This window comes from Carcharodon carcharias, assembly GCF_017639515.1.
Source record: "Carcharodon carcharias isolate sCarCar2 chromosome 37 unlocalized genomic scaffold, sCarCar2.pri SUPER_37_unloc_1, whole genome shotgun sequence".
Classification (NCBI taxonomy): domain Eukaryota; kingdom Metazoa; phylum Chordata; class Chondrichthyes; order Lamniformes; family Lamnidae; genus Carcharodon; species Carcharodon carcharias.
In genome coordinates, this window is record NW_024470758.1 from 742,825 (window position 1) to 760,168 (window position 17,344).

Below are 17,344 nucleotides of genomic sequence, written 5' to 3' on the forward strand. Positions count from 1 at the left end.
TACAAGTTTATTTCCCTCAAATTTTCTTTTGACATCATTCATTGTCTCCGCTTCCACCTCCCCCTGTGGGCAGCGAGTCATTACCACTCGCTGTGTAAAAACACATCCCTCCTCACGTTACCTGCATCTGTTGTTGAAAATCTTAAATGTGTCCCCTTGCAACGGGAGCAGCTTTTATTTTTCCTGATCCAAACCTGTCATCATCTTGTCCACCTCTATCAAATCCCGCCCCCCCCAATCTCCTCTGCCCTAAGGAGAACAACCCCAGCTTCTCCAACCTAACCCTGTCGCTAAAATTCCCTCATCCCTGGGACCGTTCTGGTCAATCTTCTCTGCACCCTCTCTTGGACCCTCACATCCTTCCTAAAGTGCGGTGACCAGAACTGGACACAATACTCTAGTTGTGGCCTAACCAGAGCAATGGTGACTGTGGGATTATTTGCACCCAAGTAGGCCTGGGTTCAAGACAGCATCCGGAAGGCTGCTGCTGTGTGCTTGGCCTTACTCCAGATGCACTGAGTTCAGTATTTAACTGTCCAGCAGCCGGCATCTGGCAATCGGGGAGCAAGAAGTAATTTTTTTTTTAAAATGTGGTTTTCACTAACAGTCCTAAAACAGACATCCTACAGCAGCATGCCCCTGGTTGTTGCTGCTTCCCCACCGGGGACTGTATTGTCCTGGGATTTTCTGAGCCCAGCTCCATTTTCCTTTACTGGGCCTGTGGTCAGCTCTCCCTCGGTTGGGACTTCTTGTTGCCTGTGCAGGCTGCTGGCACCACCAAGGTACAAGCAGTCCTCCAGTGCAAAGGCCTGAAGACAGAGTTCTCAATCATCCAGATATTGTAAATGAGAACTGTTGGGTAAGAGCAAATACCATGGTTATTACAGCCTTATCCCAGAACAGCATTGTGGAAAGCAGCTGAGCTCTTAAAATGAGTTCAGATCAAATTAGGCGTCTCTTCTGATCACGTTGCCAGATCTGCGCTTGTGTTAAGAGCAACACAGGTTGTAATACCCTTAATAGCGTGATCTGCCTTCTTACCCTTCCCTCCCCCTTCAGAAATCACTGATCTAATGCCTGATGCATCACATTAAGCTTTCCTGACCAGACTGCTACTGGTTCTCAATGAGAACCTGTCACATTTCAGTGAGCTTTTACAGAGAGGGGACTGAGACACACCAGCCAGTGTACAGATATTCCCCAGCGAGAGGGGACTGAGAGACACCAGTCAGGAGGGGGTGGGTGTTGAATGGGGGGGTAGGGGGGTGGGTGTTGGGGGGAGCGGCAGGCATGGGAGTAGTTCTAGGCCAGATTCACTGGAATGATACCAGGGATAAAAAGGGGTAAATTGCGAGAACAAGTTATACATACTTGGCTTGTATTCCTTCGAATATTGAAGATTAAGGATAATAAACAGGTAAAGGTGTGTGGAATTGTAGATGGAGACGGGGTAGAGCTGCCCAGTTCTGTCATGGTGCAATAGAACTATTTAGATTTGGAGATTAAGCCTTCATTTGAACCCTGAGGGTGCAGGGAAGAGGAGGAGGAGGGCATTCTGACACCTGACCTTGATCATACCTTATGCAACTTAACATTGTGAGCTGATTCCTCCCTAACCTACTCAGCTGGCACACCACCTAAACTCTTCATTAGCTTAGAAACCTCAATCCACTCGTTTTTAAGCCTATGCTTCTCTGAAGTATAGAGTGCCAACCCTTTTAACCTATCTTGGAATCTAAGGCCGGAATTAGTCCATGGCCCTTGTCGGCACTCTTCCTATATCCCCCATCGTATGAGGAGACAAAAACTGGACACAGTATTCCAAGTAAGGCCTGACCAAGGAATTTTACATGGGACAGAATAGGTCTTTATTATCAATTGTCCTATGAATAGATTATTATTAGGATTATTATCTAAGCTATGAGCAAAATTGGTGTAGGGTAAATAAGATTCAGGAGTTAAACGTGTGGCCCAAAGACCAGTGTGGGAGAATTGGGTTTCGATTCATGGGGCACTGGCGCCAGTACAGGGGGAAGTGGGAGTTTCACCATTGGGACGGTCTTCACCTGAGCCCTGCTGGGACCTGTGTTCTGAGTCATTTAACTAGGGCTGTAGAGAGGGCTTTAAACTAAATAGTGGGGCAGGGTATCACCTGAAGGAAGATGTCGTAAATTAAGAGCATGGCAAGAAAGCAAGGTAGCAAGAAGGGTAGTGATAATCGGAGCATGCAAACTTAAGGTGCAACAACAGATAAGGCCAGAGCTAAAACAATAAAAAGACAGAACTAAAAGCTCCACCTGAATGCTCATACCACTTGTAACAAAACAGATGAATTGTCAGCTCGAATAGAAATAAATCCGCATGACCTGATTGCCACTACAGAGACGTGGTTGCAAGGTGACCAAGGATCTGAATATTCAAGGATACTTGACATTTTGGAAGGGTAGGAAGCTCAGAAAAACTGAAGGGGTAGCTCTGTTGATTAAGATTGGCATCAGTACAATAGTGAGAGATGACCTTCGTTCCAAAGTTCAATATGTCGAATCACTTTTGGAAGAGATAAGAAATAGCAACGGGAAGAAATTAATTGTGGGAGTAGTTTATAGGCCACCCAACAGTAATGACGCTGTAGGATAGGATATACAGGAAGAAATAACAGGGCTTGTGAGAAAGGCTCGGCAATAATCATGGGTGATTTTATAAAACGGACGAGTCAGATTGGTACAGGTAGCCTGGATGATGAATTCATAGTGGTTTGGGACAATTTCTTAGAGCAGCACATTCTAGGGCCAACCTGAGAGCAGGCTATTCTGGTTCTGGTAATCCTGTCTCATTTCAAGTTAATGAGTGACTTCATAGCAAAGGAGCCTCTAGATAGCAGCGATCCTAACATGATTGAATTTCGCATTCAGCTTGACGGAGAGAAGAGTGGGTTTTAAGTTTTCAAATTAAATAAAGGCAATTACAAGGGTATGAAGACAGCTGGCTAAAGTGAACTAGAAAATTAGATTAAGGGGTAGGTCAGTCGAGATGCAGTGGTGGACAGTTAAGGAAATATTTCATAACACTCAGCAAAGGTATATCCCAACAAGAAAGGAAGACTCCAGGAGAAGGATGCACCATGACTAATAAAGGAAGTTAAAGATAATATCAAATTGAAAGTAAAAAGCATAAAATGCTGCAAAGATTAGTGGTAGTTCAGAAGTTTGGACATAATTTGTAGACCGGCAAAGAATGACTCAAAAAAGGTAATGAGAGAGAAATTAGAGTACGAGAGAAAGCTAGCTAGAAGTATAAAAACAGTAAGGGTTTCCATAAATAGTTAGAAAAGAAAAGAGTAAGTAAAGTGAGCATGGGTCCTCTAAAGATTGAGCTTAGGGCATTGATGATGGGAAATTTGGAAATGGCGGAAGAATTGAACAGATATTTTGCCTGTCTTCATTGTAGAAGACACAAATAACATCCCAGAAATAATTGTAAGTCAAGGGGTGAAAGGGAGGGAGGAACTTAAAACAATTACAATCACCAGGGGAAGGGTATGTAGAAAACTAATGGAATTAAAGGCTGACAAGTCACCAAGATCTGATGGACTTCATCCTAGGGTACCAAAAGAAGTGACTGTGGAGACAGTGGATGCATGAGTTGTAATTTTCCAAAATTCCCTAGATTCTGGAAAGGCCCCATCAGATTGGAAAACAGCTAATATAACGCCTCTACTCAAGAAAGGAGGAAGACAGAAACCTGGTAACAATGGGCCTGGTAGCCTGACATCTATCAAGGGGAAAATACCGGAATCTGAGGTTTTAGCAAGATGCTTGAATCTTAATGCAGTCAGGCAGAATCACCATGGTCTTGTGAAAGGGAAGTCATGCTTGACTAATTTATTGCAGTTCTTTGAACAAGTAACATGGATAAAGGGGAACCTGTAGATGTGGTGTACTTGGATTTCCAAAAGCTGTTTGGTAAGATGCCCCATCAAATGTTACTGTACAAAGTAAGAGCTCAAGGTATAGGGGGTAACATATTAACATGAAAAGAGATCGGTTAGCTAGCAGAAAGCACAGAGTGGGCATAAATGGGTCATTTTTGGGTTAACGAGATGTAACAAGTGGAGTGCCGCAGGGATCAGTGCTGGGGCCTCAACTATTTACAATTTATGTTAATGACTTGGATGGATGAAGGGGCCGAATGTATGGTTGCTAAATTTGCTGATGATGCAGACTTAGGTAGGAAAGTAAATTGTGAAGAGGAGGTAAAGAGTCTACAAAGGAATTTCGATATGTTAAGTGACTTGAGTATAATGTGGGAAAATGTGAACTCCACTTTGGCGGGAAGAATAGAAAGGCAGTATATTGCTTAAATGGAGAGAGATTTCAGAATTCTGTGGTACAGAGGGATCTGGGTGCTCTGGTACATGAATCTCAACAAGTTAGTATGCAGGTCCGGCTGATTAAGTGGGAAATGGAATGTTGTCCTTTATTACAAGGAATGAGATATGAAAATAGGGATGTTTTGCTATAGTTGTACAGGGCGTTGGTGAGATCACATCTGGAGTACTGTGCACAGTTTTGGTCTCCTTATTTAAGAAAGGATATAAACAGCATTAGAAGCAGTTCAGAGAAGGTTCACTCGACTGATTCTTGGAATGATGGGGTTATCTTATGAGGAAAGGCTGGACAGGCTGGGCCTGTGTCCATTGGAGTTTAGAAGAATGAGAGGTGATTTTATTGAAACATATAAGATCCTGAGGAGACTCAACAGGGTGGATGCTGGGAGGATGTTTCCCCTTGTGGGAAAGACTAGAACCAGGGGACGCAGTTTAGAAATAAGGGGTCTCCCGTTTAAGATGGAGGCGAGGAGAAACTTTTTCTGAGGGTTGTGAATCTTTGGAACCCTTCCCCGGAGGGCGGTGGAGGCTGGGTCATTGAATACTTTTAAGGCTGAGCTAGATAAATTCTTGATTGACAAGGGAGTCAAAAGGTATAAGGGTAGATGGGAAAGTGGAATTGAAGCCACAATCAGATCAGCCATGACCTTATCAAATAGAAAGCTGGGTCAAGGGGCCAAATGCTACATCTGCTCCTAATCCGTATGTTCATATGATGCACCCAAATTGCTTTTATAAAGCTCAGGTTAGACCACAACTGGAGTCTTGCATCTAGTTCTGGTCAGCGCATTTTAGGGAGGATGTGAGGGTCCAAGAGAGGGTTGCGGAGGAGATTGACCAGAACGGTCCCAGGGATGAGGGGATTTTAGCGACAGGGGTTAGGGGGTTGGAGAAGCTGGGGTTGTTCTCCTTGAGGCAAAGGAGATTGAAGGGGGTGGATTCGATAGAGGTGGACAAGATGATGACACTTTTGGATAAAGTAGACAAAGAAAAGCTGTTCCCATTGGCTGATGGTACAAGGACTGGGTGTGAGGGGGCACACGGATTTTAGATTTTTGTTAAGGAGGGATGTGAGGAGGAACGTTTTTACAGCGAGTGATAATGACCTGGAACACGCTGTCCATCTGTCCATGAGGGAGGGGGAGTGGAAGTGGAGACAATGAATGATCTCAAAAGGAAATTGGATGGAGGGAAATAAAATTGCAGGGATGCGAGGATAGAGCAGGTGGGGGGGTGGGGGGGGTGCGGACTGACTGGATTGGCTTACAGAGAGCCAGCATGGATTCAATGGGCCAAATGGCCTCCTTCTGTGCCCTAATGTCTCTCTACCACCCTGCTCACTCTGGCTATCACTTCATGGTATTGCTCAGAAATTGTTTGAGGTTCCTGCAGTAAAATGTCCAGACCTTTCTTTCTCCATTTTAAATGCTTTTCTCCAAAGGCTCTTGTGAATATTGAGCATTCGAGCTGCTCTCCAGCAGAACGCTTGCCCTTTTCCAATACAAACATTATTTCCCAGTCTTGAGACCAAGCACATTAAAATTACCTAAATAAGTAGCGTGGTCTGCGATTCTAACACTCGCAAGCTTACAAACTGTAGTTTCCCACCAACCCCACTGGCCCACTGCCCACATCCCGATAATGCATTAAATAACATCGCCCATACATGGCCTGCCAGACAGATGCTGCGGCCTAAATCAAACAGACCAGTTGTTTGGCACTCTGCACAAGTGCATTATCGCATCATCTGAAAGGCTACAAGGCATCACAGTCATTGGACAGATGGAAAATCTCCATAACAACCCTGCTCAAATAATAAATAAAGGCTACTCTGAGTTCCCTGCATAACCTACCCTCAATTATTACAAACCCTCTGCAAATAACCTTGTTTGTTGCACTCCAAATGCCACTAGAAAAGATGAACTGGAAAAATCTGTCAGCATTCTCTAACCTTCATCCCTAGCCCTATCATTTCCGGCTATAGTGAGTATAGGTCTGTCACTGTATAACACTGGGGTATAGTGGTGGGGACAGGTCTGTCACTGTATAACACTGGGGTACAGTACTGGTGGGGACAGGTCTGTCACTGTATAACACTGGGTTACAGTACTGGTGGGGACAGGTCTGTCACTGTATAACACTGGGTTACAGTACTGGTGGGGACAGGTCCGTCACTGTATAACACTGGGGTACAGTACTGGTGGGGACAGGTCCGTCACTGTATAACATTGGGGTACAGTACTGGTGGGGACAGGTCTGTCACTGTATAACACTGGGATACAGTACTGGTGGGGACAGGTCTGTCACTGGGGGTGGTTAAAGATTGAGCAGACAAATTGTAATGCAGCTCATCTAAGTATGATCAAGTTTATTGGCCTAATAATACTGCCTACACCGTGTGAAATGCGGCTAAGGGGTCTCCCAGCGTGTTTGGGACTCACTCCTGTGTAGTGATGTTAACTTTAAAAAGATGGCCTGGGCCATGGGTCATTCCCTGGAGCAGCACAGGTTGGAACCATTGAAGCTGACCTGAGGACCTTCCCACCCACACACCACCCCACTTGTACCCTCCTCTAACTGCCCATCCGACTGAGAGACCTCCACAACACAAACATTCAAACAGCTCGAAACACTGGCTGGACTGAGGAATATCTGGAGGAGCACGAGTCGGCCTTTGAGGCCCTTTCCTCAATCTCTGGCATTCTGATCCTGCGGTGATTCCTAACCCGCACAATGAGTCGTGAGGCTCTGGTTAGGGCAAGAGCTGCTGAGGTGCAGTCCCACTGCCTTCCCTCACTATATATTTTTTAATCTGCCGGATTACCTGGTCCAGGGTTAAACTGCATTCAAGGCTGAAGGGGCCCCAGTGAGGAAAGGGGGTGGGGGGGGTGGGGCGGGGGGGGGGGAGAGGTGCGATTCCCTCCCAGTAGATGCATGCACCACTCGCTGTCTGTCACCTCAGCATTCACTCACCAGGCCTGTCAGGAGTGGAGCTGGAGATGTAGAAACAGCCTGTTCTGCCATTCGATTAGTATCTTAATACCATCTCGCTGCTTTGGTTCTGTAACCCTCAACACCCTTTTCCAACAAAAATGCCATTTGCCAATGGAAATCCATCAACTTAAATTTTGACCCCTTCGCCTCAGTCCCTTTTTGTGGGGCAGGGTGGGGGGCGAGTTCCAGATTTCCACTCCCCTTCGTGTGAAGAAATCAGAAGTGGAATTGTGAGTCTGTGGAATTCTCTACCCCAGCGCGCAGTGGAGGCTGGGCCATCACATACATTTGAGGCTGACTTCGACAGATTTTTGATCGACAAGGGAGTCGAGGGTTATGGGTGACGGACAGGAAAGTGGCGTTCGAGCCACAATCCGATCAGCCGTGACCTGATTTGAATGGCGGAGCAGGCTCGAAAGGGTGAATGGCCCCCTCCTGCTCCTAAGTCCTATCTTCCTAAGTGGCTCTGCCCTCCCAGTCCCCAACCAGAGGAAATAGTTTCTCTCTATCGACCCTATCGAATCCTCCAATCGTCTTAAATACCTCGATTAGCTCACCCCTTAATTTTCTACACTCGTGGGAATACAAGCCTAGCCTGTGCGGCCTGTCCTCGCCAATTAACCCTTTTAGCTCCGGTATCATCCTGACGCCACCCCTTAAGGTGGAAGCCCTTGCTGTCTGTTATCTGCTACCTATTTGCCAAGATGACTGATGTTCTTTCTCTCTGTCTGTCTCTCTCTTCCCCCTTCAACCCTGCAGCGTATTTATTATCTGTCCCTGGAGTTCTACATGGGCCGCACACTGCAGAACACAATGGTGAACCTGGGTCTACAGAACGCCTGCGATGAAGCCATCTATCAGGTAAGGGGCCTGGGAATAGCTGGGCACTGTAGTATTGTTTTCATCGTGCCCCTACACCTGTGCGCACAGCCCCCCCCCCCCCCCCCCCCCCCCCGCCCCGCCCCACCCTAACCACGACAGTGCTACATGTTCACTCTCCATCTCAATGCTCAAAATTCTCGTGTGGTTTGATCGATTATCCACGTTCCCCCAGCCCAGCACAATGTCTTCAAATATTGGCTCAGGGTGTGAATCGTACAGCACCAAGGGAAACCATTCGGCCCATCGTGCCTGTGCTGGCTCTTTGGGATTAGTTGGGTAGCTCTTTCACTCTCCTCCATGCTCTATCCTCATCACCCTTCCATGTTTTTCCTTTCGAGTATTTATCCAATTTCCATTTTGGAAGCTCCTATTGAATCTGCTTCCACCGCCCTTTCAGGCAGCGCCTTCCAGATCACAGCGACTTGCTGCATAATCTGGTTCTTCTGCGACTATCTTTTTCCCTCCAATAATGATGAATGGGAGTGCAAAGTTTTGGTGGGGGTGATGATGGTATGTGTGGTGGACCAGGGCACAGATCCCGCCTGGTGGGATGGGGGTTGGAATTCCCCCTCTGGCCAACAAGGCCTGTTTCCTCTCCCGATTAGTGACTGGAGGAATTGGAAGACATACAGTCAATACAACACTGAGTGAGGCCATATGGCCCATCAAGTCCATGCCGGCTCTGTGTACACCAATCCAGTCAGTCCCATTCGCCCCCACTCTATCCCCATATCCCTGCAAGTTTATTTCCCTCGAGCGCCCATCCAATTTCCTTTTGAAATCATTCATCGTCTCCGCTTCCACCCCCCTCGTGATTCCAGGTCATTCCCACTTGCTGTGTAAAAACACACCCCCTGCCCCCCACCACCCCTTGCCCAAAACCTTAAATCTGCGTCCCCCTAGTCCTTGTACTGTCAGCCACCAGCACCCCCCCTCCCCAGTCCTTGTCTCATCAGCCAATGGGAACAGCTTTCCTTTGTCTACCTTATCCAAACCTGTCACCATCTTGTCCACCTCTATCAAATCTCCCCCTCAATCTCCTTTGCCCCAAGGAGAGCAACTCCAGCTTCTCCAACCCCTAACCCCTGTCGCTAAAATCCCCTCATCCCTGGGACCGTTCTGGTCAATCTCCTCCACATTCTCTCAAAGACCCTCACATCCTCCCTAAAGTGCGGTGACCAGAACTGGACACAATACTCTAGTTGTGGCCTAACCAGAGCTTTATAACTTCAGCATAACTTCCCTGCTTTTGTGCGCAGTACCTCTATTTATGAAGCCCAAGATCCCATCTGCTTTGCTAAGTCTTCTCTCAATATATCCTACCAGCTTCAAAGGTCTATGCACATGGACACCCAAGTCCTTCTGTCCCTGCACACTCTTTGAAACTGTGCCATTGAGTCTGTGTTGCCTCTCCCGATCCCTTCTGTGGAATAGTGGAGTCCACCCCCTACCCCAGCTCCAAGGATAGCGCAGGTTCATCCTGTGGCCCCCTTGGCCTCCTGTTAACCTGCAGCAACCCCTCTGGCATCAGGCGCACCCTCAGTTGCACCAGGACATTCAGTCCCAATTTCAGCCTCCCCCCCCACCCCCCAAAAGCCCAACTCAAACCAGACTGATCCCGGCCAGGGTGGAGCCAGGGCAAGCTACTCTTCACCTCACTGTGCCCAGGCTAGAGAGAACAGCAGTGTCCCTGTTGCTGACTGTTACCCAGCAAGTGTGGCTGTTGAGGGGTGGGACTGCTTTTCTCCCCCCGCCACACCCCACCCACCCTCATTTAACCTGAGCAAACATGAAGAATCTCCGATGGGCGAGGATTCCTGAAGCCTGCATTCTTGTCACTGGACACCCCTCGGTTGAGGGAATAAATTTTAACAGGCCTTAGTGTAATGGATCAAAGACTGACAGGCCTGGAGGGTTGGGTGACTAAGCTAACCAGGCCCTGGCCTGCGTCCTGAAGCACTGACATTTAGGAGGCTGACTGAGTCATCAGAAATCGGCAGCAGCTGTTTGAGCGCCTTCTCCCATTACAGCCCTCTGGCTCACTCTTAACTCCCTAAATGCAACACTCAATAAGGCAGAAGGTGAACTAGAACATTGTGGGTCCTTCAGGAGTGACCTCTGCCATTTCATTCTGCCATGAAGACCCATTCCTGTTTTCAACTCCTGCTCTGGACGACTCCTCCCTTCACTTTTTGATTCTGGCACCCGCTTTATGCACGTTCCAAATCTCCCTTACCCCTTAGTATCCTCGATTGTGCCTTTGTGCTGAGGTTTTGCCATTCCACAGCCGGAGGTGCAGGTATGGAGCCTCCCTCGGTGATGCTGAGACCAGTTGCCACATCCCCTGTGTAGGCCAGGCATCAAGCCTGGGACTGCCCTGCTTTGTAAAACCCCAGTCCCACGGCCCCCTCTAGCATTCCAGCGTTTGGGGTTGGGCTGGGCCTTGCACAGTGGCATCCTGCTTACTACTTTACCTCACAGAATTGTTATGGCACAGAAGGAGGCCACTCAGCCCATCATGTCTGCACCGGCTCTCCAAATGAGCACTATGACTCAGTGCCGTTCTCCTGCCTTTTCCCTGTTCCCCTTGCACATTGTTTCTATTCAAATAATCACCTAATGCCCTCTGGAATGCCTCAGTTGAACCTGCCTTCGCCACACTTCCAGGCACGCATTCCAGGCTAGACCCACTCGTCGTGTGAAAAAGTTTGTTCTCGCATCGCATCTGCTTCTTTTGCAAATCACTTTTTCAATCTGTGCCCCCTCGTTCTCGATCCTTTTACAAGCAGGAGCAGCTTCTCCCTATCTACTCTGTCCAGACCCCTCGTGATTTTGAACACCTCTATCAAATCTCCTCTTAGCCTTCTCCTCTCCAAGGAGAACAGTCCCGACCTCTCCAACCTATCCTCATAACTGAAGTGTCTCACCCCTGGAACCATTCTTGTAAACCTCTTCTGCTCTCTCTCCAATGCGTTCACATCCTTCCTATAGTGTGGTCCCCAGGACTGTATACAATACTCCAGCTGAGTTCCAACTAAATTCAGCGTAACCTCCCTGCTCTTGTACTCTATACCCCTATTAATAAAGCCCATATGCTTTATTAACTACTCTCTCCACCTGTCCTGCCACCTTCAATGATCAATGCACATATACACCCAGGACCCTCTGTTCCTGCACCCTCTTAACAACCGTACCCCTTGTTTTATATTGTTTCTCCATGATTCATTCTTTCTTACTTTCTTCTGCAGCTCGGTCTGGACATGGAAGAATTGGAAGAAATAGAAGAAGATGCTGGCCTTGGAAACGGGGGTCTAGGCCGGCTGGCTGGTGAGGAACTTCCATCGAACCAAAAATGAAACAAAGCAAGTTAAAATGGCCATCTACCCTCCCCATTCATCTTGGATTTCCATTTCTGTTGGTAGCCCCCCCCACCCCAACATGGGCCATTCCTGCCTGAATTTCCCTGCAGCTATAGCACCTTATCCAGACATGTTCCATTCTCTTGGGCCCCTCCCCAGTGCTCCATTTGTGGCCCTCTGTGGTTGACTGAGCTGGCTTTTGGGGCTGTTTTCCACCCTCCCCAGGTCTGCCTCTACTGGGGGGAAATTCACAAGTAACATTCACGCCACACAAGTGCCAGGCAATGACCATCTCCAACAAGAGAGAATCTAACCATCACCCTTTGACAATCAATGGCATTACTATTGCTGAATCCTCCACTATCAACATCCTGGGGGTTACCATTGTCCAGAAGCTGAACTAGACCAGCCATATAAATACTGTGGCTACAAGAGCAGGTCAGAGGCTGGGAATTCTGCAGTGAGTAACTCACCTCCTGACTCTCCAAAGCCTGTCCACCATCTACAAGGCACAAGTCAGGAGTGTGATGGAATACTCTCCACTTGCCTGGATGAGTGCAGCTCCCACGACACTCAAGAAGCTCGACACCATCCAGGACAAAGCAGCCCCGCTTGATTGGCACCCCATCCACAAACATTCACTCCCTCCACCACCGACACACAGTAGCAGCAGTGTGTGTACCATCTACAAGATGCACTGCAGCAACTCACCAAGACTCCTTAGACAGTACCTTCTAAACCCACAGCCACTGCCACCTAGAAGGACAAGAGCAGCAGACACATGGGTAACACCACCACTTGCAAGTTCCCCTCCAAGCCACTCACCATCCTGACTTGGAAATATATCGGCCGTTCCTTCACTGTCGCTGGGTCAAAACCCTTGACCTCCCTCCCTAACAGCACGGTGGGTGTACCTACACCACATGGACTGCAGCAGTTCAAGAAGATAGCTCACCCCCACCTTCTCAAGGGCAACTAGGGATGGGCAATAAATGTTGGCCCTGCCAGTAAAGCCCGCAACCCATGAATGAACAAAAAAACACACAGACTCTTGTCCTGTGTGTGTGTGCGTATGTTTGTGTGTGCTTTTTTATTCACTTATGGGATTTGCATGTCCCGAATTGGCCTTGAGAAGGTGGTGGTGAGCTGCCTTCCTGAACCACTGCAGTCAGGAGGTGAGTTACTCGCTGCAGAATTCCCAGCCTCTGACCTGCTCTTGTAGCCACAGTATATATATGACTGATCCAGTTTAGTTTCTGGTTATTGGTAAACCCCAGGATGTTGATAGTGGGGGGGGGATTCAGTGATGGTAATGTCATTGAGTGTCAAGGGGTGATGGTTAGATTCTCTCTTGTTAGCCGTGCTCATTGCCTGGCACTTTGTGTGGCGCGAATGTTACTTGCCGGTTATTAGCCCAAGCCTATTGTGCAGGTCTTGCTGTATTTGCACATGGACTGCTTCAGTATCTGAGGAGTTGTGAATGGTGCTGAACATTGTGCAATCATCAGCGAACATCCCCACTTCTGACCATATGATGGAAGGAAGGTCATTGATGAAGCAGCTAAAGATGGTTGGGCCTAGGACGTGACTCTGAGGAACTCCTGCAGTGATGTCCTAGATCTGAGATGATTGACCTCCAACAACTACACCATCTTCCTATTTGCTATGTGTGACTAACCAGTGGAGAGATTTCCCCCGATTCCCACTGACTGCAGTTTTGCTAGGGCTCCTTGATGCCACATTCAATCTAATGCTGCTTTGATGTCAAGGCCAATTGCCCTCGTCTCTGCTCTTGTGTTCCACACTTTTGCCCATGTCTGGACCAAGGCTGTAATAAGTGACCCTAGCGGAACCCAAACTGAGCATCAGTGCACAGGTTATTGCTGAGTGATTGCCATAGGGTTGCCAACCCTCCAGGATTGGCCTGGAGCCTCCAGGAATTGAAGATCAATCTCCAGGACACCACTGCGTGTAACCCTGGAGAAAAATCATTCGGACATTAAAAAAGATTGTTTTCTTTAAATTTTCTTTGAACATTTCTCTTCACCAGATATAAAAAAACATTCAAAATGGGGGGGGAAAGGCTGTTTGCTGACAGTCAAACATCAAGCAATTGGATCATGAGCCTTTTTGCTTTCCAATTGGTATGTGAAGACAGTACGTCACAAGGATGGATGTGTTGGCTGACTAATGGCTGGAGCAGGGGGGCAAGTCATGTGATGAAATCTCCAGGGATACATTTAACCACAGTTAGCAACCCTAAAATGCTGCTTGATAGCACTGTCGACAACACCTTCCATCACTTTGTTGATAGTCGAGAAAATGCTGATGGGGTGGTAATTGGCCGGGTTGGATTTGTTCTGCTTCTTGTGCACAGGACATAGCTGGGCAATTTTCCACATTGCCGGGTAGATGCCAGCGTTGTACTGGAACAGCTTGGCTGGGTGGGAGCGGCAAGTCTTGGAGCGCGAGTCCTCATTGCTATTGTCAAAATATTGTGAGGGCCCATAGCCTTTGCACTATCCAGCGCCTTCAGCTGTTCCTTGATACTACGTGGAGTGGATCGAATTGGCTGAAGACTGGCGTCTGTGATGCTGGGACCTCCGGAGGAGGCCGAGATGGAACATCCAGTCGGCTGAAGATGGCTGCCAGTACTTCAGCCTTATCTGTGTGACTGTGTAGGAGGGAAAACCTCAGACACAGACCCCCTCCCGGTGGCTGCTACAACTGCTGTCGGAAGAATCGTGCATCCATTGACCCAGCCAATGCTGGACATAGTTAGAGATATGTCCTTGAAGGGTGATTGGGGGGTGGGGGGTTGGGGGGGTCACCTGCAGCCACGATACTGCCTCCACTGGTGTCTGTACCATCCAAGAGAGAGTCTTGCAGTTCTTTAATGCCTTTCACGACCTTGGGGATGCCCCAAACTGCTTTTCAAACCATGAAATCCCTCTCAAAGTGTAGGGGCTGCGGTAAGCGGATGAAACCAAGCTGATAATTGTTGAATGCAAATGGCTGACGCTCTCTCCCTCCTTCCTTCCTGTCTAGCATGCTTCCTGGACTCCATGGCGACGTTGGGGCTGGCTGCCTATGGCTACGGCATCCGGTACGAGTTTGGCATCTTCAACCAGAAGATTTCCCATGGGTGGCAGGTGAATGAACTTCCGAATTGATTTCCATTTGTACCCGCCTGCGCTGGCGGCGCCTCACCGGCTAGGCCCAGAGCGCGGGGGGCACCGTCACGGTGTGGGGGGGGAAGAAAGCAGAGAATGTGAGGGCAGTCAACAAGCTACAATTTGGGGACTTGGGATGTTTATAAAAACTGGTGGGCAGTGGGAGCAAGGGAAGGGGAGGTCTTGTGGTTTGGGACTGAATGTACAGGAGTTGGGGTGAATCGCAGGCTCACTGGGGTAGGAGAAGCCACGACGAGTGTTGATTCAAGGTCAGTGAGACTCGAGGCCATTTTTTTTCTTATGCAAACCAACGACTGGGCTGCCTTCCTAAAGGGATAGAATTGAATATTGGGAAGCTGCACCAGACCTATATGGAACCTTGGTTGGACCACACTGTGTGCAGTTCTGGTTGCCATATTATGAAAAGGATACAGAGGCACTGGAGAGGGTGCAGAGACGATTTAGAAGGAGGATCTTAGAAACACGTGGATAGGAAAGGATTGACAGGCTGCGTCTCTTCTCTCTTGAGAAAACAAGGCTGAGGGGTGATCTCACTGAGGTCTTTAACAATTACGAAAGGTTTCGATTGAGTGGATACCGAGAGTTCCCACCTGTGGGGAAGAGCGGAACTAGAGGCCATAAACATAAGACAGTTGCCAATAAATCCAATCGGGAATTCAGGAGTAACTTCTTTGCCCAGAGAGCGGTGAGAGTGTGGAACTGGCTCCCACAGGGAGCGGTTGAGGTGAATAATATAGAGACGTTCAAGGGGAAGCTGAATAAACGCACAAGGGGAGAAAGGAATCGAAGATTTTGGTGGTAGATTCAGATAGGGAAAGATGGGAGGAGGCTCAAGCGGAGCATAAGCACCAGCATGGCCTGGTTGGGCCGAATGGCCTGTTTATGCGCAGTCTATCCTACACAGTCCTATGATTTCAGGCCCAGGAGCAGGAGGAGGAAAGCATAGGCCTGGAAGGTTGGAACTTGAGAGAGGTTTTCAGTACGACTATCTCAATCCTGATTTTAAAATAGTGACTCAAAAACTAGGCAAGAGAGACAGAAACACCCACCCCCCCACCACCCCCCCACCAGTCCCCCAGCCGCCACAATCCCCAATCCCCTGCCGAAACCTGCTTGCCTCCCTGCTCATGTTCGAAGCATTCCGTTAAAGGTCAAATGGGAATGGGTTGAACTTTCGTAGGCTAAAGGCCATGGTGGTAATCCTGGAGCCAACAGCTGGTGTTTGTGTTGATGGGAGAGGTACAGCCACACTGTGTTAATCAGTCACCGAGGCTGCTTCTCCCATCTGCAGAAACCAGATATCCCCCCCCCCCCCAACCCCAACCCCAACCCCCACCCGTCTTCTGCTGGGCTCCAGGCAATGCCTGTGATATTTGACCACCCCCCACCACCGTTGTCGTTGCCAGATTGTGATGCGTGAGGGTCCTGGGCAGGGAAAGAGTGTGGCCAGCTCTGAGACTTTCCCCCGCTTGTGTGACAGTTGTCTGGGGCACACCACCACTGCCCCCCCTGCCCCTTCCCTTCCCTGCCCGCACCCCCCACCCCCCGCCCCCCCCCCCCGCCACCATTGCCCCCACAAGCGAGAGACAACTTGCATTAATTAAACCTTCTTTTCTCGACACACTTTGCATCTGCTGAAGTACCGCTCTCTCAAAGTGTGGTTGTTGTTGTGAAGGGGAAATTGCAGCAGCCAATCTGTGCTTAGCAAGATCCCACACAAAGTGATGATTGGCTGGTTAATTTGGCAATGATTGGTTGAAAGATAAATATTGGCCCCTGGACACTGCCTCCGACGGCGCAGCCCTGTCCACTCTCCGCTGGCACTGGACGTATTGGCCTGCATTCTATAACCTGTGTTGTTGACTCATGCAAGTGCTCCTTCCAAACAACCCAAATTTCAAAGAAAGTTCCTGATTCTGCACTGATATAATATATATATCTCTCCACAAACAATCCATTTTCCCCACTCCTCACACACTTTAATATCCCACCCAGCCTAACCCCACTCCCCCGCACCCTTTAATATCCCGCCCAGTCTAATCCCACTCTCCCCCTCACTCCCCGCACCCTTTAACATCCCACCCAGTCTAACCCCATTCCCCCACACCCTTTAATATCCCACCCAGTCTAATCCCACTCTCCCCCTCACTCCCCACACCCTTTAATATCCCACCCAGTCTAATCCCACTCTCCCCCTCACTCCCCACACCCTTTAATATCCCACCCAGTCTAATCCCACTCTCCCCCTCACTCCCCGCACCCTTCAATATACCACCCAGTCTAATCCCACTCTCCCCCTCACTCCCCACACCCTTTAATATCCCACCCAGTCTAATCCCACTCTCCCCCTCACTCCCCACACCCTTTAACACCCCACCCAGTCTAATCCCACTCTCCCCCTCACTCCCCACACCCTTTAACACCCCACCCAGTCTAATCCCACTCTCCCCCTCACTCCCCACACCCTTTAATATCCCACCCAGTCTAATCCCACTCTCCCCCTCACTCCCCACACCCTTTAATATCCC

At 48.8% G+C, this 17,344-nt stretch overlaps 1 protein-coding gene across 1 annotated transcript in view; it reads left to right on the forward strand.

The window, feature by feature from the left end:
* Positions 1-17,344, forward strand: part of LOC121274580 (glycogen phosphorylase, muscle form) — a 95,682-nt gene that overhangs the window by 7,128 nt on the left and 71,210 nt on the right. Inside the window, exons 2-4 of the mRNA XM_041181909.1 lie at positions 8,141-8,242; positions 11,512-11,590; positions 14,671-14,774. Of these exons, the coding sequence (XP_041037843.1) occupies positions 8,141-8,242; positions 11,512-11,590; positions 14,671-14,774 (285 nt within the window). The remainder of the gene's footprint in view (positions 1-8,140; positions 8,243-11,511; positions 11,591-14,670; positions 14,775-17,344) is intronic.